At 35.9% G+C, this 21,923-nt stretch overlaps 1 protein-coding gene across 6 annotated transcripts in view; it reads right to left on the minus strand.

The window, feature by feature from the left end:
• GALNT13 (polypeptide N-acetylgalactosaminyltransferase 13) overlaps positions 1 to 21,923 on the minus strand; it is a 560,834-nt gene that overhangs the window by 34,607 nt on the left and 504,304 nt on the right. For 5 of the 6 annotated variants that reach the window (XM_060302436.1, XM_060302437.1, XM_030852761.2 and 2 more), the window contains one exon: positions 12,265 to 12,363. The exons of the other annotated variant lie outside the window; for it this stretch is intronic. In XM_060302436.1, the coding sequence (XP_060158419.1) occupies positions 12,265 to 12,363 (99 nt within the window). The remainder of the gene's footprint in view (positions 1 to 12,264; positions 12,364 to 21,923) is intronic. 6 annotated transcript variants of the gene reach the window in all.

The following is a 21,923-nucleotide window of genomic DNA, read 5'->3' on the forward strand; positions in this document are numbered from 1 at the left end:
GATTTGCCATTTATTTCTATGCCAGGAAACACTCTGGCCAGGCAAAACTAGGCAGAATAAGATCATTAGTTTAAGTTCCTGCAAGTTTTAATCAACTCCAAGCTTAATACGTGTTTCTTTAATACAAAAGATAATATAATTTGTTTGAATTAAGAAAATGTTACCTGTTGATTGTTTACTCAGTTCTTGAATTAAGATTTGAAAAAACAATTTTAAAACTTCTGTGCAGAAGTTATTAACTATTAATGGAAAAGGCCATCATCATTTAATATTTATGGATTCACTTTTAGTTATTTTATACTTTAAAATTTTTATTAATATAGGATTTAGAGGTATTGACAATTTCATTTACTACTACAATTGCACTAAAATAGAATACAAAAACTCAAGTTAAAATGGAATATCCAAAACCAAATTTTCTATAATTAAAATATTCTGTAGGACCAGTATAATTTAGAGCCATTCTTTGTAGCTACTACTTGATTTCTTGAAGTAGCAAGATAAAGTAATACATGTTTTTAACTTTGAGGAAGGTTTCGTATCTTGTATCTTAAACCTCCGAAGGGGTGGATTGCTTAAGAACACTGAGCTAGAGACTTCCTGGAGTTTTCTTTGTGAGGACCTACAGTAGTTTCCTGTGGCTGCTGAAACAAATTATCGCAAACTTGATGACTTAAAACAATGGAGATTTATTCTCTCACAGTTATGGAGGCCAGAAATTTGAAGTCAGTTTCACTAGGTTGAAATCAAGGAACCAGCAAGGCAGTGTTCCCTCTGGAGTCTCTAGGGGAGAATCTGTACCTTGCCTCTTCTAGCTTTTGGCAACAGACTGTATTTCCTATGCTTGTGGCCACATCACTCCTATCTCTGCCTCTGTGGTCTCATTTCCTTCTCCTTGTCTATGTGTGTGTCACATCTCCCTCTGCTTTCCTCTTATAAGGATACATGTGGTTGCTTTTAGTGCCAACCAGATAATCCAGGACAATCTCCTATATCATGATCCTTAATCACATCTGCACTGTCCTTTTTGCCATATAAGGTAACATTCACAGGTACCAAGGCTTAGGATGTGCATACGTTTGGGGGTCATTTTTCAGCCTATTACAGCCTCAAATCTAGGCATTTTCATAGGAACAGTTTCATCTTCCAGGACGATTTTTCTTTATGTGGTTTCCCCAAAATTTTGAAGCTATTTCTGTGTTAACAGCAGGTCCTTGGGTAACTTTGAAAATTTTGTATGAATTTGTTTATCCATTCATTCTTTCAATAAGCACTTATTACTGTAGAAGGATTAAGAAAAGGAAATTAACTAATACTTGTTTCAAGAAAAGTTTACAGTTTGTTTTTGGAAATGAGTTGAATAAACACAATTGAATGCAAATATGAGAGTTAAAAGAGAAACATGGAGATATGGTATATGAGTAAGTAAAAAGCAAATGTGAAAAATTAAAGTATTGTGAGTTCAGCAAAAGGAAGTATCAATGTATATTGAAAATCAGAAAAAAACCAAATTATTATATGGAGGATGGTGAATTTTGAAGTGGAACTAGAACAATGTAAACTATGGAATTACGTAAACTAGAATTTATGTAGTTAGAAAAGTGGAGAAAGGTGATATCAGGTGGGTAAGAGAAAAGGCAAGGATATGATTTTAAAAAATGAATTTCAGTAACAATTTTTAAAATGTTCTGGCTATACTCAATAGAGTTGATAGAGTTGAGAGTTTGTATGGGTGAGCAACAGGAGATAAAATTACAGGGGTAAGAAGGAGTCAGACTGTGTAGAGCTTTGACTAGTAAAGAATGTTAATTTTATCTTGTAATAACAGGGGGCTCTAAAGTTTTTTGTTTTTCCAGTTGGGAATGGTATTTTTAAAGGAGTTTTCATTATTGAATGAGGGTGGAGTAGACAGGCTGGAGCTCTGGTGAAACTATATTGAAACTATTGTGGTAACTCAAATATGAAGCAATCAAGGCCAAGATTTGGAAAGTAGAATTATTAATAAAAGAAAAGAAGTAATAGGGAAAAAGGACATGTAGAAAGAATCCACAAGGCTTAGTGCCTAGTTCGAGAAGGGCAGGGTGTGTGATAAGAGATAAAAGAAGAAAATGTAAAAGATAGATGAATACAAAGATTGAAGAAAAAAGGCTTTTCATGAAAGATGAGTTAATTATAGACACACTGAATTTGAGGCTACACTTGGTCCTTCAAGTAGAAATGTGCATTAGTTTGAAGCAATGGGTGTAAGCCCAGGAATTGGTATGATTTTGGAGCTTTAATTTCCTGGGAAAATAGAATGAAAAGAATCAAGAATAAACAGAGTAGCATAAAAATAATGGTCTCACTGACTTGTATATGTATCCCAAAGGTTTTTTTGATACCAGACTGATCCCATGATAGCAGGCCCTGCTGAGACTTACTTGGAAGGGAACTAATTTCTTGTATTGATGGACTTGATGAACAGATACCACATGACCCCCTGAAAAACGAGGTCAATGTGAAATGTATGTCTTTAGGTATTTTCTCCTACTAACATCATCTACTAACCTCATCTAGAGTATCTATTATAGGCTAGCATAACCAGGTTTTGTTGGATGAGTGATTGAGACAATTTACCATTCCATCCTCAGTATATTTTAGTCTCCTGGTAGGAGCATAAGCCAACCAAAGTCAAGAGAAGTTCTCCCAGCCAAGCATTCATGAGACTGAAAGGCTCTTGGAATAATCCCTATTTCTATAGAGGTTATAATAACTGCTCTCTTCTAGCTCTCATGTATCCAACTCATTTAAACATTTAATGAATGGTAAATGTTCTTTTTTTTCCCTCACAGGCCGTTTTGGGATTTTACTTTGTGAAATCCCTGGTGAATTTTAATTCCAGTGTGCAAGTTATTAAAAGGGGACCAAACTAGTGTAGAAATGGCTTATAAGTAATTATAAGATGTAAACTTTACGTATAAAAAGGTAAACTTTAAAATGAATACATATCTCTTGAATGAATATATCCATTACAATCTATGAGTATATTAGAATGTATTACTAAAATAATTTTCTCTAGGAGAGGGTCTGTAATGAGGAGAGAAGGTATTTGTTTACTTTCAAAATTTTTAATGTACCTGTCATAAGGTTAGATTCTTCTTAAGTATAAATGATCACGTTTTAGAGGAAGAGGAGACATTTGTATGAAAGTATAGATAATACCTAATGATCTCTTCTTTATCTTGACAGACAATGGGGTTTTAATAAATGGCTAGCATAAGCTTCCCTAAAGGCTTGCTACCTTGAAAAATGGCTGTGAATCATTTACTGCAATAAATTACATGGAATGTTTCCATGTGCTTTCTAGCTCTCTCCAAATGAATGGCTACAGGGAGAAAGAGAAACATTATAAATGCATTTGCTAAAATGTGAGTGTTTTTCCATCACTATATTTTTGGCCTTTTAGAAGGAATAAGTACAATATGTACAAAGGCTGCTTTTCTCCCTATTTTTGATTAAAGATATATTGCAGTTCAAAGGGAAATACCATTGGTTTTTAAAAAATTTTATATTGATACATTATATATTATGTATATGATATATTTATATTTTATCAAAGAAAAATGTTTATTTTATAAATAGTATATTAATCTAATTTGACCCACTTATATAAATTTATATATATTTTAAGTAAAATTTATATAAATTTTAAATAAAAATTAGTGTCAGTATTTGAGTAGATCTAGTGTATGCCCAATGAGGCTAAGGCCTATTTACCATTGACTCCTTTAAGATGATGTTAAATGTCATGTAAAAGCACCTCATTAGAAAAGAATGGTATTTTGACATCAAAAAGAGAAAACATAAAGACAGACATTGGGATAAACTGTTTAAAAGTCTTTATGTGAAAACACAATGTGAACAAAATGTCAAGTCAGAAAAATATCTGTAATGTGTATGACAGAAGATAATAATCTTAATAAAGTGTTTTTATAAGTGGTGAAGAGAATAAAGAACCACCTCAAACTCCAATGAAAGCATAAGCAAAAGCATGACTGAAATTCATGAAGTACTAATGCCAACTTTAAAAATGCTTATGTGCGTTGATAATGTTAGAAATATGATTTAAAGTAAGATAAAATGTTTCTTCCATACTAAACTGGCTAAGATGAGAAACAAGAAAAATACAGTATCCAGTTAGGGTTGGCCACTGTGATCACAGTCCTGGGGAAGTGTGGCTGGGAATCAATACAGATGCAGTGAATATAAAACTGGTGTGGAGTCAGGCAGATTTAGGTTCAAACTGGCTTTACCACCTCAATCACATTATTAATCTCAGGGTTTCCATTAAACTCATGAGTAAAATCAGGATAATAACACCATGTACTTCATTGATTGTTGTAAAAACCAAAGAGGATAATGCATGTTAAATGTATATCATAGTACCTCTTCCTATTTTAGCTATTTGTCCTATTAAATTGGTGAAACATTAAAGAGGACAATTTGTCACTATATATTAAAAACCTTGAAATGTTGCATAACCTTTGATCTAGCAAACTTACTTGTAGACATTCTTCTAAAGAAGTAAATATGGATGGAAGCTCACCAGATTTTAGCTACAAGGGTATTGATGAGCCTGGGGTATAACAATAAAAAGTCATAAATAACATTGTGTGTTAAACAGTACAGGATTGATGAAATAAATTATAGTTTGTCCATTAAAATATGCCTTGTTTAGGGTAAGAAGTTGTTAGCCAATAGGTAACAGAAAAGAAGCTAAATTATTTGGGTTTTAAACAGTGAGCATGTCTTAAGTTTGTGAGTGGAGCAGTATTTGGCCAATAGTGCAATTAGAACAGTATTAGTGAACTGTAGAGACAGGAACGTGCACAGAGCATGCAGGGAATAAAGAATTATCAAACATGTCTAGAGCACAGGAACTATAACATCAAGGGAGATTAAGCTGGAAAGCCAGATGGGGATGAAATTATGAGGGGCTTTGACTATCATAACTAGGGAATTTGTACTTTATTTTTGGACAGAGAAGAATTGCTGGAGATTTTAATTCTAATATGCCATGGAATTTCATATGCTTATGGAATTTCATATGATATATGGAAATAATGAGTTGTTTTTTTGTTTTTTTACCATACAGGTGAAAGAAGTTGTAGGCTAGGACAAAGAGAGAGGTCCTGGTTTTAAAGGGACTTAGAGGTAGGAGTCAAGGGACATTATTTTCATAGAAATAGGGGATTTGGTGGCCAATGAAATTTCAGAAGTGAAGTGTCTATGTCAGATTTTAATTTTGGATGGTTGTGTGAAAGGGAAGAAAATGAGTACAGTTTGGAAAGCTTTGATTTTGAGATGCCTGTAAAGAATCCCAATTATTAATTAGCAATAGATTCCAGAGCTCAGGAGAGAGGTTGGGGATGAAGATATAAATCTGAGTCATTAGTACTGTAGGGGACATGAAACTGCTTCCAGGAATCCACATCATCTTTTCAGAAGTATAAAGAAGACAATCCCATAACTTCTAGTAACACACTTTCTACCAGTAAATGGTTAAGTTCTTTCTTTCACTTGTAGAAATTTATGTTCAAGTTTTAATCATATTCTTATTTTCATTCTTGTGTTTTCATTTCATGTGTTTAATGATCTTCATGATATTACTTGCTAATGAAAAGAAAGCATTTCGAGAGCAGATAGGAATGGAGTATCAAATTTTGTCATTATTCTTTGAGGTAGAAGACTTTTATTAGTAAGGTTTTAAAGAGACCACCTCAAGATGATCAAGTGTTGAATTTAATAATTCTCCACTTGCTACCCTGTTTTTACAGTAATCCTGATAACAAAAACATCCATGCATTCTTTCATCTATTTACTTGACTAATTTTTATTAGGTGCCTACAGTATCCCAAGCACTGTGCCAGGTGCTAGGAATGAGGAGAGAAGAGTATGCTGGCTATTTGATTATCTAAATGTTTAAGAAAAATATTTCCAAGAACTACTGAAAAGTTTCTTTCTGATATCTCCAAAATTAAAAAAACCCAAACTGCAAAAATACCCTTGCAAGGAGAAATGGTTAAAGGTATAATTGTCTAGAAATATAAACTGCATTCTATTAGAAAGGTAACTGAGTAAAACATGCTTAAAAAATGAAACAGCATTGGGCTTCCCTGGTGGTGCAGTGGTTGAGAGTCTGCCGATGCAGGGGACATGGGTTCGTGCCCTGGTCCGGGAAGATCCCACATGCCGCGGAGTGGAAGGAACAGCATTAACATCTGTTCTGACTTTTGTGTAAAAGCAGGAGAAAGAAATTTAAATTTAAAAAAATAATACATTTATTTATTTATTTTTGGCTGCATTGGGTCTTTGTTGCTGTGTGTGGGCTTTTCTCTAGTTGTGGAGAGCCGGGGCTACTCTTTGTTGTGGTGCATGGGCTTCTCATTGCGGTGGCTTCTCTTGTTGCGGAGCATGGGCTCTAGGCACGTGGGCTTCAGTAGTTGTGGCACATGGGCTCAGTAGCTGTGGCTTGCAGGCTGTAGAGCGCAGGCTCAGTAGTTGTGGTGCATGGCCTTAGTTGCTCCGCGGCATGTGGGATCTTCCTGGACCAAGGCTCGAACCTGTGTCCCCTGCAGTGGCAGGCAGAGCCTTAACCACTGTGCCACCAGGGAAGTCCGAGATTTGAATATTTTTAGGAGTTGGGGCTACTTCTAAAAATTCAAAACTAAATAACCATAAAAATAGATGCTGTTTCCATGGTAACATAAAAGAATAGCAATAAAAGAGAAGGTAGCTCTCTCAATAATTTATTCATTCTCAATAAAATCCTAAGATCTGTTCTTTTTAAAAGTAAGTCAAAATTTTAAACATGTCTCTAGTATTAATCATGCTAGAAATATTCAGTTCCATCAAAAAGATATCATAATAGGGTTTTATGTGATGTTTTATGTTTTTCATAATATATATTTGTTAGAATAACAGGAGAGGCAGTGCATTTTATTGAGCTTAACAATACCATGAAGTGTCTTGTGCTTTTATCTTGCCTCTGGCATTAGCCACTGAATAAACATTTTATTTTTTACTTTTAGAAGTAAAAACAGAGATAATTGAGAACACAAATGGAAATAATAAAGAGAATAATTAATAGCAGTAGACCAAAATGTACTATTTAGTATATGCCATGCTAGTATTAGTTGTTTCATAAATTTTTACTAATCTTTAGAGAAAAAAATTGAGGGAAAACTTTTATGCATTTTATAGATAAAATACTGAAGCTCAAAAATACTAAGTAACTTATCATAAGTTACCCAATTAATCAGATCTGAATAGTGTTATAAAATGATCTTTTATTCTCAACAGTTCAATTTCTCCATTTTTATTTGTTTAATTATGAAAGTAGTACATATATAAGGAAAAATATGGGGTAAAAAGTAAAATGTCCTGTACCAGCTTAATCTTCTCTCCAGAGGTCATTTGTATTCCAAATAGATATGTATACATTTCTAATAAATTGTATAGCATTTACATATATATATTACAGATGCTATATAGAGGGAAATGTTCACGTACATTTTCCACAAATGAGATCATTCAAAATTCAAAGTAAGTTGTACTGTGCGTTATTTTTCCCTCTTTTCAATGTTTGATGACAGTACATTTAGACCTCTCAGTCATTTTGGTGGCTATGTAGTAATCTGAACTGTGGATACACCATGATTTATTTAAACATTCTCCTCTTGGTAAATATTTGTTTCCATTATTTGTGTTGTAACAAAATGGGCTTCAATAAGCATCTTCAACATTTGTAGACACGAATAAGTATTCATATAGATGAAAAATTATTGGTTTTAATTTTATCTGATTAAGTAGATAACATAGAGACATTAGAAAATATGTAGGTATGGGTTTTTTACTTACTGTTTATTTGTTCCCTTTATTTATGAATCCCTGAGATTGGTGTCTGTCCATACTTTTGGTTTCTATGATAATAACAGCATTTTTGGCAATGTCTACATAGTACTAAGGTATAAATACATTATTCTGACCATGAATTCTTTCATCTATTTACTTGACTAGTATTTATTAAGTGCCTATCATATTCTAAGTGCCACATGCTGGGGAGGAAGAGAGGAGTTAAGACATAGCCCCAGCCAGTAGGAAGTTTACAGTAGAGTAGGATAGTTTATTTCTGGTTATTATTCATGTAAATGAATAATGTAATTTTAAACATTTATGATCTAGGTGTTCCATGTCATTTAGACAAATTTAAGTATATGACTGGTTATCCTTTTTAACAGTAACCTTGGCACCTTAATGATTCCATGAGGATAATTCACCTGAAGGATCTTCCTCCCTCATTTTCATCTGTATTAGAATCAGAGTGATTTCATAAATAGTGTTTCCCTTTTTGAATTCTGCAGGTAATCACTGTGCAGGTGATGAGCTGGATTTTTTCATAAGCTGTTGAAACACATTATGGGGGACACTTCTAAATGTCCACCCAATACCCATGGTAAATAAACTGTGAGGAGAAGCTGTGATGAGTGTGAGGTGAAGTATTTAGTGTTTTTGTGCCATGAGGTGTCCAAGTAACACATTTCTGGCCAAAGAGACATACATGGAGATGTGTTGAGCCTTTAGGAAGGCATTTGCTTTTGCCTAATAAAAGGACAGACATGGCTATTTCAACTCTTCTCTACCCCCACTTCTTCCTGCTTTGAATGTGGACATGATGTCTCGAGTTTCAGCAGCCCTCCTGTGATCAGCTGATGATAAAAGTTAACTTTAAGAAGAATGGAAAGATAGAAAGCTTCTGCTTTCTTGGTGGACTTATTGAGGACTGGAACAAATTATCAACAATTGACTACTTTCAGATTTCTTATTATGTGAAAAAATTAAACCCCTATATATTTAGTCCTCTGACAGCTTTTGCCATAGGACTGCATTGGGTTTTGGTAGTAGAAGCCTCTCACACTCGTCAATCAGTATAGTAAGCTGGACCATTTTTGAATGCTGTCATTGTTCTGCCTATGTGGTTGTTTCCATCGTCTTCTTTCATATGGTCATTTACCCATGCTGCAATTTAGAAAGTTTGACTCAAGTATTTTCTTGGTTAAATTCAAACTGTGTAGCACTAAGTAACATTTTAATAATTAAGTTTTTTTATTTGTTTGTTTGGTTTTAGGGAGAAACTTCATTTTAGTGTTCTCCATTGAATCATATAAAAGTCTGATTTGAAGTACGGTGCCAAAATTCAACAGGGCCATTTCCTTCTGGCTTTTTCTCTATGGATCCTTTTTTTTTTCTTTAAATTTTATATTAGAGTATAGTTGAGTTACAACGTTGTGTTAGTTTCAGGTGTACAGCAAAGTGATTCATTTATACACATACATACATCCATTCTTTTTCAGATTCATTTCCCATATAGGTTATTACAGAATATTGAGTAGAGTACCCTGTGCTATACAGTAGGTCCTTGTTGATTATCTATTTTATATATAGTAGTGTGTATATGTTAATCCAAAACTCCTAATTTATTCCTGTGTCCCACATTCCCCATTTGGTAACCATAAGTTTGTTTTCGAAGTCTGTGAGACTGTTTTTGTTTTGTAAGTAAGTTCATTTGTGTCATTTTTTAGATTCCTCACATAAGCGATATCATATGATATTTGTCTTTCTCTGTCTGACGTACTTCGCTTAGTATGATACTCTCTAGGTCCATCCATGTTGCTGCAAATGGCATTATTTCATTTTTTTTTATGGCTGAGTAACATTCCATTGTATATATGTACCACATCTTCTTTTTCCATTCCTCTGTCCATGAACATTCAGGTTGCTTCCATGTTTGGGCTATTGTAAATAGTGCTGCAGTGAACATTGGGGTGCATGTATCTTTTCGAATTATGGTTTTCTCTGGATATATGCCCAGAAGTGAGATTGCTGGACATATGGTAGTTCTATTTTTAGTTTTTAAAGAAACCTCCATACTGTTCTCCATAGTGGTTGTACCAATTTACATCCCCACCAACAGTGTAGGAGAGTTCCCTTTTCTCCACATCCTCTCCAGCATTTATTGCTTGTAGACTTTTTGATGATGGCCATTCTGACCAGTGTGAGGTGAAACCTCACTGTAGTTTCGATTTGCATTTCTCTAATAATTAGTGATGTTGAGCATCTTCCAAAGCTCTGTTGAATAAAAGTGGCAAGAGTGGACATCCTTTTCTTGTTCCTGATCTTAGGGGAAATGCTTTCAGCTTTTCACAGTTGAGAATAACGTTAGCTGTCGGTTTGTCATATATGACCTTTATTATGTTGAGGTAGGTTTCCTCTGTGCTGAGTTTCTGGAGAGTTTTTATCATAAATGGGTGTTGAATTTTGTCAGAAGCTTTTTCTGCATCTATCGAGATGATCATGTGGTTTTAATTCTTTAGTTTGTTGATGTGGTGTATCACATTGATTTGCGGATATTGAAGAATCCTTGCATCTGCTTCTGGGTCTCGCAGCGGTAGTGGCATCCCGCACACTACCGGGGCAGCAGGGGCAGTGATTGGCGACTGCTCGCTGCTCATGCGTGCTCCCCAGATGGCAGGGGCAGTGAGCAGTGCCCACTCCTGGGTCTCCCAAAAGCAGCGGCAGTCTGCGCACTCCCGGGACAGCATGGGCAGCGATTGGCACCTACTCCTAGTGGCAGTGGTGGCTCACGCCCACTACTGGAGCTCATGTAGGTCGTGTCCTATTGCCTAAGAGTGCGTGCAGGGAAAGAAGCTCCAGTGGTGGTCCTACCCCCCTCCTTGCACGTTTCCCCAACAATGGCACCTTGTCTCTCTGGTGTGTCCAAGCTTCTTCTGAGCACACCCTTGGTTGCCACACTCCAGCCTCTTCGGGCTGTCTCTGCACAGCCAGTCCCAGCCAATCCTCTACCTAGATCTGACCTCTGAAGCCTGAGCTTCAGCACCCAGCCCCTGCCCGTAGTGGTGGAAAAGCGTCTCAGGCTGGGGAGCACAGGGCGGAGGTGACCATCTGTGCAGGTCACCCTCCGTCTTGCCTTCCTCAAACTGGTTGCTGCACTCTCCTCCGAGGCTCTGAAGCTTCTCCTCCATCCTGGCTGATCTCCTCACCGTAGAGGGGACTTTCCGGGGTGCAGGAACATTTCCTGCTTCGTAGTTCCCTCCCTGGGGTGCAGTTCCCATCCCAGTTCCTTTCTTTATTTTTTTCCCTTTTTCCTTTTGTCCTATCCAGTTATGGGGAGGTTTTCTTGCCCTTTCAGAAATCTGAGTTCTTTTGCCAGTGTTCAGTAGATGTTCTATGCAAATCGTTCCACTTATAGATGTATTTTTGATGTATTGGTGGGAGTAGGTGAGTTCCACGTCCTAGTCCTCTGCCATCTTGATCCCTAAGATCTCTCTATGAATTCTTGATACATTCACCTGCCTTACAGATACAACCATCATGTTGTGCTGATCAGAATAATTTTTGCTTCCTCAGTTCACTCTAAAGCATTAAACAGCTCACTCCTGTGCTTCATCTTGACCCTTTTAGACAACTTGTGTACAGAGGATTAGTTATCTCTAACTGTGCTTTGTTATAAGTTCCCACGAACTCCAAATTTGGCCTCTGAAAGTAGCCATGGCGGCAAGACTCACAGCCAAGTAGCCTCCACGTGGCCCACCTTGCCATGCCACTTTCCAGTGCTTACAGAGAGCACAAGAATCCTTGTTATAGTATAAGTTTCTGCTAATTAATTGGACTGTCACACAGAAAGAGGTGTCCTAGAATTTCAGTCAAGTATAAATCTTGTTTAAAGACTACATTTTTACCTGGTCCAAAGGGCGTCTTCAGATAGCCAAAGCAAAGTTGTAACAGATGTGCTTATCTATGTATGCACTTTAAAATTTTATTAAACCACCAAAAGTCACAGAAAATATGACATATGTAACCATTTGAAAAAGAAATTTAGGATAATCACCATCGGGAAAACATCATAGTTATTGAGTGATTATATGATTCAGTTAACAACAGAATAAAATGTAGCCCTCGTTTTCTCATACATGGTAATATGAGTCTCAAACATCTGGCCTCATTCACCATACGCTCATTGAAGGTGTTGCTCTTTTTATTAAATTCTTCAGTGCTTTCTTACAATACTTGGGATGATAACATAGGCAAATTAATTCTTGATTAGAATGCCCATTAATTTACTAAACTAAGCCGTAGTCTACTTGAATAGTTTATACAACATTTTTCCCCCCAAATATGAAGCTGATAAAAAAAGGGAGAGTTTACCTGATTTCCTCCCATACCATGACAGTTGAATATACCCACTTTTTCATTTTCCTTGCGGCCCATGTTGTCTAAACATTGATTTGTTTCAACATTTCTTATCTAAAGGAAACACACAAAAATGTAAGTCAGAAGGTCTTTCTGATATTTTCAAATTGCAAATTGGTAACAAAATGAGTTTGTAAGGAAATTGCTCCAAGGAGAACACATTGCTTTAAATTTTTATTTTTCTATGTCCATTCTGAGATCTGTGTAAGATTCTAAACTCTCATTCAAGTAAACTTGAATAGCATGAGCATTGTCATTAGCATCCAATCAAGAGGCACTCTTTGTTTATAGCATAGTATCAGAAAAGAAGAAAACCTCTACATATTATAAATTAGGAATTCTTCCCAAAATCCTTTTAAAATTAGGACAGTTTCCAAATTCCACTCAGATAACTATAGTGTATTCGTGATGTCCTATAGAGAAAGGAATAGAAACAAATTGGTCAAATATTCAAATTTATGTATTTTTAGTTGCTTCATTACTAGATGCTCCATTCTGTACATTTATAAAGATTAATTACACTGTTTATTTCTTTAACTAAAATATACACAGCTTTTTTCATTCCCAGTGCCAAACTTAGTGGAAAGCAGCTGACCCTAAGAAAGACTATTACAAGGCTAAATGGTGATTTCACATGAAAATTCTTCAAAACCAAGATTAAATTGCCAACTGTAAACATAAGATTCATGGTTTACACTCAGACACTGCATTAGTCCCATAGTTAACATAACATTAATACATATTTGCGCCAGATGCAATTACAAAAGCCATTTATTGAGTTTCAAGATGCCCAGATTACTAAATCAAGCACAAGTGAATGTAAAAAAGAAGAAAAACCTTTCTAGTAGATGCAGTGTTTTAGAATTTTTTCGTTAGTCTTACCTCCAAGTAGTATGTTTTGTACTTGTCCACTCTGCTTCTGAAAAATTCTTACCTCTGACTCTTATTTGGACACATATTACTGTTCACTCACACATTACGTGGATATATTTATTTATAATAGTTATCTATGCTTTAGGTACATGTTTTTCCCTACTGGCAAATAGGTACATGTTTCTCCCTACTGGCAAATGAATATGATTAGAAACTTCTATAGAGGCTGGAGTAGGTTTATACAATTCAACTTTTTTGTATGGTACAGAACCCTATGGTCAGGTAATGGTTCCCAGAGTTAGGAAAAGTACTGTCATTTGCAGTAAACCCCAATCAGCAATTGAAATTAGTGGGGAGTAGAATTCACACTTGGTAAGGGGTTGGGCAGAACTGAGCAGTGTGGTCAAGCCCTGTTCCAATGATTAGAGGGAGGCAAGAGTGGAAACAGAGAAACAAATAAGGAGACTATTGAGTCATGCCAGCAAGAGATGATGGTTACTTCGAATAATAGGATAACAGTGGAGGTGGGGAGGTCAAATTTAGGATGTTTTTAAGGTAGAGCCAGTAGGACTTGCAATTAAATTGGAAATGAGCTAGGAGAGGAAAAAAAGGCATCAAGAAGCATTACAAGGTTTTGGCCTGAGCAAATAGGTAGATGATGTTTCCATTTACTGGGAACAACATTCTGAGTTCTTAACATTGATAACTGTATCTGTGGTCTTTATGCTTGAAAATCCATTTTGTGGATCTGAAATCCTTGGCTTACAATATATTTCCTTGAGTATCTTTAAAATGTTACTCTATTCACTTCCAGCATAAATAGTTGCTTTTGAAAAGTCTGATGATAGTCTGATTTTCTTTCCCTTATTCTTACAAATGTCTGTTTGCCTGAATGCCAAACTAAGTCCAATAGGTTTACCACAACATATCTTAAAATTCATTCTGTATCATTTGCCCAGGTATATGGTGTTCTGTTTCAATATATAGTTTCAAATTTATTTTCAAGGGTAAATGTTGAACAATATTGTATTATATATAATTGAATTATATATAATTCAATAAATATTGAGTTATAATTTTTAGTGTTTATTTTGTTTCATTGCTTTTTCTCATTAGGAAATTCTATTATTTTGGACCTTCTTGCTTCTCTATATGTCATTTTCTATTCAATAGTTTTGTCTTTTATTTCTTTTTTATTTTTAAAAGTTTCCTCCTTTCTCCCCTCTAAAACTCTATGGCATTTTCTCCTGGGATTATTGACTCATCTATTCTTTAAGTTTATCCTTCATTTCTGAAATGATTCATTCTTTAATTTCTAGTTCTTTCCTGCATTTCAGGCCCTCATTTCAGAGGTTTTTCTAAATTTGATTTATATTTTTCTTTTACTTATTTTATCATTATAAAATTTCTCTTGACTTGTTTTGAAATATTAGTTTACAATTTTCCTCTGTCTTATAAGCGTAAAGTTTTGGTGTGCTTTCATTTTTTGTAGAGCTATCATTTTACTCTTTATTATCTTTATTCTTATGGTAGTGATCCTTTTCTATTCTTTCCTTTCCTTTTTTTTTTCCTTTCAGGAAACAAATTCTCTGGATCTTTTAAGAGGGAGAATTTGATTAGGAAGTAATTTTTCCTCCTTCCTCCCTCCCTCCCTTTCTCTTTCTCTCTTTGTCTCTTTCTTTCTTTCCCTTTTTCTGTCTCTCCCTCCCTTCCTTCCTGATGGGGGGAATCACTTGACATCTTTAAACTATTCTGGTGCTTGGTATCTATGCCCAGATGATTCTCATTTAATTGGTATAGGGTGTAACCTGTCCATCAGGTGTTGTAAAGTCTCCCCAGGTGATTAAAATGTGCAAAGTTTGGCAAACACCATTCTGGAGGAAGGTATGGCATGTCTTGATATTGAATGGTGACATTACAGTTACTTTTCCTTTTTTGAGCAACTTCTTTTTCAGTGGTTTCCACCTGGGCTGCCCTGTAGACTCACCTGGAAAGCTTTTAGAATGTACTTCTACTTTGCTTCACCTTCATAGATTCTGATTCAGATGGTCTAGAGTAGGACCAGAATACAGTTAAAAGCTCCCCCGATAATTCAGATGTGTAATCAGGGCTGAAACTCCCCTTATCAGGAAAACACAACAGAATAGTTGGTAACTAGAAGCCTGTTAATTTTGTGAATCATTTTGAAAACTCAGTGCTGGTGGAAAGGTTAGGAGGTTTTCATAGCAAAGCTGATTTCCCAGCTACCCGTTGGGTATGTTTAAGAATAAATGTTTCCAGCTGTACCTACAGGAAATGTTTACACTGGAGACCATTTCTAACTTCACAAATCTAGATCTGTTCCCGTATTTTTTTGAAGAGTTGAAAAAAATTGCCTTCTGTTTTTTGAAGTCTCTTGGTTCTGTTCAACTCTGCCATTTTTATTTTTAAAAAATGTTTACTGAAATATAGTTTATTTACAATGTTGTGTTAGTTTCAGGTGTACAGCAAAGTGATCCAGTTATATATATATATAATATTATATATATATTATATATATATTTTATATGTATTATTTTTCAGATTCTTTCCCATATAAGTTATTACAGAGCATTGAGTAGAGTTCCCTGTGCAGTACAGTAGGTCCTTGTTGATTATCTATTTTATATATAGTAGTGTGTATATGTTAATCACAAACTCATAATTTATCCTTCCCCCCACATTTCCACTTTGGTAACCATAAGTTTGTTTTCGAAGTCTGTGAGACTGTTTCTGTTTTGTAAATAAGTTCATTTGTATCATTTTTTTAGGATCCACATATAAGTGATATCATATGACATTTGTCTTTCTCTGTCTGACTTACTTCACTTAGTATGGTAATCTCTAGGTCCGTTCATGTTGCTGCAAATGGCATTATTTCATTCTTTTTTATGGCTGAGTAATATTCCACTGCATATATACCACATCTTTTTTTATTCATTCCTCTGTTGATGGACATTCAGGTTGCTTCCATGTCTTAGTTATTGTAAATAGTGCTGCAATTAGCATGTTTGTTTTTGAATTATGGTTTTCTCCATATATGTGTCCAGGAGTGGGATGGCTGGACATATGGTAGTTCTTTTTAGTTTTTAAAGAAACCTTCATACTGTTCTCCATAGTGGTTATACCAATTAACATCCCCACTAACAGTGTAGGAGAGTTCCCTTTTGTCTCTACACCCTCTCCAGCATTTATTGCTTGTAGACTTTTTTATGATGTACATTCTGACCAGTGTGAGGTGAAACCTCACTGTAGTTTTGATTTGCATTTCTCTCATAATTAGTGACATTGAGCGTCTTTTCATGTCCTTATTGGCTATCTGTATGTCTTCTTTGGAGTAATGTCTATTTAGAGCTTCTGCCCATTTTTTGATTGGGTTGTTTGTTTGAGATTGAGCTGCATGAGCTTTTTGTATATTTTAGAGACTAATCCCTCTCCATTGCATTGTTTGCAAATATTTTCTTCCATTCTGTGGGTTGTCGTTTTGTTTTGTTTATGGTTTCCTTGCTGTGCAAAACTTTTAAGTTTAATTAGGTCCCATTTGTTTGTTTGTTTATTTTTTTCATTACTCTAGAAGGTGGATCAAAAAAGATATTGCTACAGTTTTATGTCAGAGTGTTCTACCTATGTTTTCCTCTAAGAGTTTTATTGTATCTGGTCTTACATTTAGATATTTAAACCACTTTGAGTTTATTTTTGTGTATGGTGTTAGGGAATGTTTCATTCGTTTACATGTAATTGGCCAGTTTTCCCAGCACCATTTGTTGGAGAGACTCTTTTCTTCATTGTATATTCTTCCTTTGTCATAGATGAATTGACCATACATGGGTGGGTTTATTTCTGGGCTTTCTATCTTGTTCCATTTATCTATATTTCTGTGTTTATGCCAGTACCACACTTTTGATGACTATAGCTTTGTAGTATAGTCTGAAGTCAGGGAGTCTGATTCCTCCAGCTGCATTTTTCTCTCTCAGAATTGCTTTGGCTATTCGGGGTCTTTTGTGTTAACATACAAATTAAAAAAATTTAAGTTCTAGTTCTATGAAAAATGCCATTGGTAATTTGATAGGAATTCACTTAATCTGTAAATTGCCTTGGGTAGTGTAGTTATTTTGACAATATTGATTCTTCCAATCCAAAAACGTGGTATATCTTTACATCCCTTGGTGTCATCTTTGATTTCTTTCGTCAGCATCTTATACTTTTCCAAGTACAGGTCTTTTGTCTCCTAGGTAGGTTTGTTCCTGGGTATTTTTTTCTTTTTGATGCAATGGTAAATGAGATCTTTCCTTAACTTATCTTTCTGATCTTTCGTTGTTAGTATATAGGAATGCAAGAGATTTCTGTGTATTCATTTTGTATCCTGCAACTTTACCGAATTTATTGATGAGCTCTAGTAGTTTATTGGTAGCTCTTTAGGATTTTCTATGTATAGTATCATGTCATCTGCAAACAGTAATAGTTTTGCTTCTTCTTTTCCAATTTGGATTCCTTTTATTTCTTTTTCTTCTCTGATTAACATGGTTAGGACTTCTAAAACTGTGTTGAATAAAAGTGGTGAGACCATACATCCATGTTTTGTTCCTGATCCTAGAGGAAATGCTTTCAGCTTTTCAGTTGAGAATGATGATAGCTATGGGTTTGTCATATATGGCCTGTGTACCCTCTATGCTTGCTTCTGGAGAGTTTTTTTAATCATAAATGGGTGTTGAATTGTGTCAAAAGCTTTTTCTGCATCTATTGAGATGATCATATGGTTTTTATTCTTCAGTTTATTAATATGGTGTATCACATTGATTGATTTGTGTATATTGAAGAATCCTTGCATACCTGGGATAAATCCCACTTGAACATGGTGTATGATCCTTTTAATGTATTGTTGGATTAGGTTTGCTAGTATTTTGTTGTGGATTTTTTGCATCTACGTTCATCAGTGATACTAGCCTATAATTTTCTTTTTTTGTGATTGTCTGGTTTTGGTATCAGGGTGATGGTGGCCTCAAAGAATGAGTTTGGGAGTGTTCCTTCCTCTGCAGTTTTTTTGGAATAGTTTCAGAAGGATAGATGTTAGCTTTTCTTTAAATGTTTGATAGAATTTGCCTGTGAAGCCATCTGGTCTTGGACTTTGTTTTTTGGGAGTTTTTTCATCACAGCTTCAATTTCAGTACTTGTGATTGGTCTGTTCATATTTTCTATTTCTTCCTGGTTCAGTCTTGTAAGGTTTCACCTTTCTAAGTGTTTTTCCATTTCTTCTATGTTGTTCATTTTATTGGCCTGTAGCTGCTTGTAGTAGTCTATTATGATCCTGTGTATTTCTGTGGTGTCTGTTGTAATTTCTCCTTTTCCATTTCTAATTTTTGCTGATTTGGCCCTCTCTCTCATTTTATTTTATTTTTTTCTTGATGAGTCTGGCTAAAAGTTTATCAATTTTATCTTTTCAAAGAACCAGCTTTTAGTTTCACTGATCTTTGCTATTATTTTCTTCATCTCAGTTTCACTTATTTCTGCTCTGATTTTTCTGACTTCTTTCCTTCTACTAAGTTTGGGTTTTGTTCGCTCTTCTTTCTAGTTGCTTTATGTGTAAGGTTAGGTTGTTTATTTGCAGTTTTTCATGTTTCCTGAGGTAAGAATCCACTGCTATAAACTTCCCTCTTAGAACTGCATTTGCTGCATCCCATAGGTTTTGGATCATCGTCTTTTCATTGTCATTTGTCTCTAGGTACTTTTTGATTTCTTCAGCAATCCATTGGTTGCTTAGCAGCATATTATTTAGCCTCACATGTTTGTGTTTTTTACAGTTTTTTTCTTGTGTTCAGTTTTTAATCTCATAGTGTTGTGGTTGGAAAAGATGCTTTATATGATTTCAATTTTCTTTAATTTACCAGGGTTTTCTTTGTTGCCCAGCATGTTCTCTAACCTGGAGAATGTTCTGTGTGCAGTTGAGAAGAACTGTGTTCTGCCACTTTGGGGTGGAATGTCCTATAAATATCAAGCCCATCTGGTCTATTGTTGTGTGTGTCATTTAAAGCTTGTGTTTCCTTGTTTATTTTCTGTCTGGATGATCTGTCCATTGGTGTAAGCGGGGTGTTAAAGTCCCCCAGTATTCTTGTGTTACTGTTATGGCTGTTAGCATTTGCCTTATGTATTGAGGTGTTCCTATGTTGGGTGCATAAATATTTATAATTGTTATATCTTCTTCTTGAATTGATTCCTCAATCATTGTGTCGTATCCTTCTTTGTCTCTTCTAACAGTCTTTATTTTAAAGTCTGTTTTGTCTGATACGAGTGTTGTTGCTTCAGTTTTTTTTTTTATTTCCATTTGCATGGAATACCTTTTTGCATCCTGTCACTTTCAGTGTGTATGTGTGCCTACCTCTGAAGTGGGTCTTTTGTAGACAGCTTATATACGGGTCTTGTTTCAGTATCCATTCAGCCAGTGTACATCTTTTGGTTGGAGCATTTAATCCGTTTACATTTAATGTAATTATCAATATGTATGTTCTTCTTGCCATTTTGTTAATTGTTTTAGATTTCTTTTGGTAGGTCTTTTTCTTCCCTTCCTCTTTTATTATCTTCTCTTGTGATTTGATGACTTTTAGTGTTGTGTTTGTATTCCTTTTTCTTCTTTGTGTGTATATCTATTATAGATTTTTGGTTTGCAGTTACATGAGGTTTTGATTTGGCAGTCTATATATATATACACAAGATTGTTTTAAGTTGCTGTTCTCTTAATTTCAAATGTGTTTCCAATATCCTGCATTTGTATTTTCCTGTTCTCACGATTGCTGATTTTGATATCATTTGTGTGTGGATGGTTTCCTATGTTTACTAAATGTTTGCCTTTACCAGTGAGCTTTCCCATTCCTAATTTTCTTGTTTAGAGTTGTGGCTTTTTCTTTTTCACGTAGAGAAGTTCCTTTAGCATTTGTTGTAAAGCTGGTTTGGTGGTGCTGAATTCTCTTATTTTTTGCTTGTCTGTAAAGTTTTTGTTTTCTCTGTCAGATCTGAACGAAAGCCTTGCTGGGTAGAATATTCTTAGGTTTTTTCCTTTTATCACTTTAAATATATTTAAAGTGACACTCCCTTCTGGCCTGTAGAGTTTATGCTGAAAAATCAGCTGATAACCTTATAGGGATTCCCTTGCATGTTACTTGTTGCTTTTCCTTTGTTGCTTTTAATATTTTTTCTTTGTCTTTAATTTTTGTAAGTTTGATTAATATGTGTCTTGGCATGTTCCTCCTTGGGTTTATCCTGTATGGAACTCTGTGCTTCCTGGAGTTGAGTGAGTGTTTCCTTTTCCATGTTACGGAGGGTTTTGGCTATAATCTCTTCAAATATATTGTCAGGCCCTTTCTATGTCTCTTCTCATCCTGGGACCCCTATAATGCAAATGTTGGTGTGTTTAATGTTGTCCCAGAGGTCTCTGAGACTGTCCTCTTTTCTTTTCATTCTTTTCTCTTTGTTTTGTTCTACAGCAGTGATTTCCACCATTTCTGTCTTCCAGGTCACTTATCAGTTATTATGCCTCAGTTATTCTGCTACTGATTTCTTTCTAGTGTATTTTTCATTTCAGTTATTGTATTGTTCAACTCTGTTCTTTATCTCTTCGTTAAACTGTTTTTGTATCTTCTCGGTTTGTGCCTCCATTCTTTTTCCAAGATCTTGGATCATCTTTACCATCGTTACTCTGAATTATTTTTCAGGGAGATTGCCTATCTCCACTTCAGTTAGTTGTTCTTCCAGGGTTTTATCTTTTCCATTTGTCTGGTGCATATTCCTTTTCCATCTCATTGTGTCTGACTTTCTCTGTTTCCAGTCTCAGTTCCACAGGCTGCAGGATTGTCCTCTTGCTTCTAGTATCTGTTCCCTGGTGGGTGATGCTGGTCTAAGAGGCTTGTGCAGCCTTCCTGGTAGGAGGGACTGGTGCCTGCCTATAGGTGGGTGGAGCTGGGTCTTGTCCCTCTGGTGGGCAGGCCATGTCAAGGAGTGTGTTTAATGGACAGCTGTGGGTTCAGGAAGGTTTTAGGCAGCATGTCTGCTGATGGGTGGAGCTGTGTTCCCACCCTGTTGGTTATTTGGCCTGAGGCATCTCAGCACTGAAGCCCTCAGGCTGTTGGGTGGGGCCAGGACTTGGTGACAAAATGGTAGCCTCCTGGAGAGTTCATGCCAATGAGTACTCCCCTGTACTTCTGCCACCAGTGTCTTCTTTTCCACAGTGAGCCATAGCCACCCCCCTGCTCTCCAGGAGACCAAGACTAGCAGGTAGGTCTGGCCCAGGCTCCTATGGAGTCCCTGCTTTTTCCATGGGTCCTGGTGTATACCCTCCAAGGGTGGAGTTTCTCTTTCCCCCAGTCCTGTGGAGTTTCTGCGATCAAGCCCCACTGGATTTCAAAGCCAAATGCTCTGGGGGGCTCCTCTTCCCAATGTTAGACCCCCAGACTGGGGAGCCTGATGTGGGGTTCAGAACTCTCACTCCTGTGGGACAACCTCTATGATGTAATTATTTTCCAGTTTGTGGGTCACCCACTCAGTGGGTATGGGATTTGATTATTTTGCACATGGGCCCCCCTTCTACTGTCTCCTTGTGGCTTCTTTGTCTTTTAGATGTATCTTTTTTGGTACATTCCAGTCTTTTTTCAAGTCCAGTGGTTGTTTAGCAGTTATTTGTGATTTTGGTGTTTTTGTGAGAGGAGGCAAGCTCAAGTCCTTCTACTCTGCTATCT

Source organism: Globicephala melas, chromosome 7 (genome assembly GCF_963455315.2).
Source record: "Globicephala melas chromosome 7, mGloMel1.2, whole genome shotgun sequence".
Taxonomy (NCBI): domain Eukaryota; kingdom Metazoa; phylum Chordata; class Mammalia; order Artiodactyla; family Delphinidae; genus Globicephala; species Globicephala melas.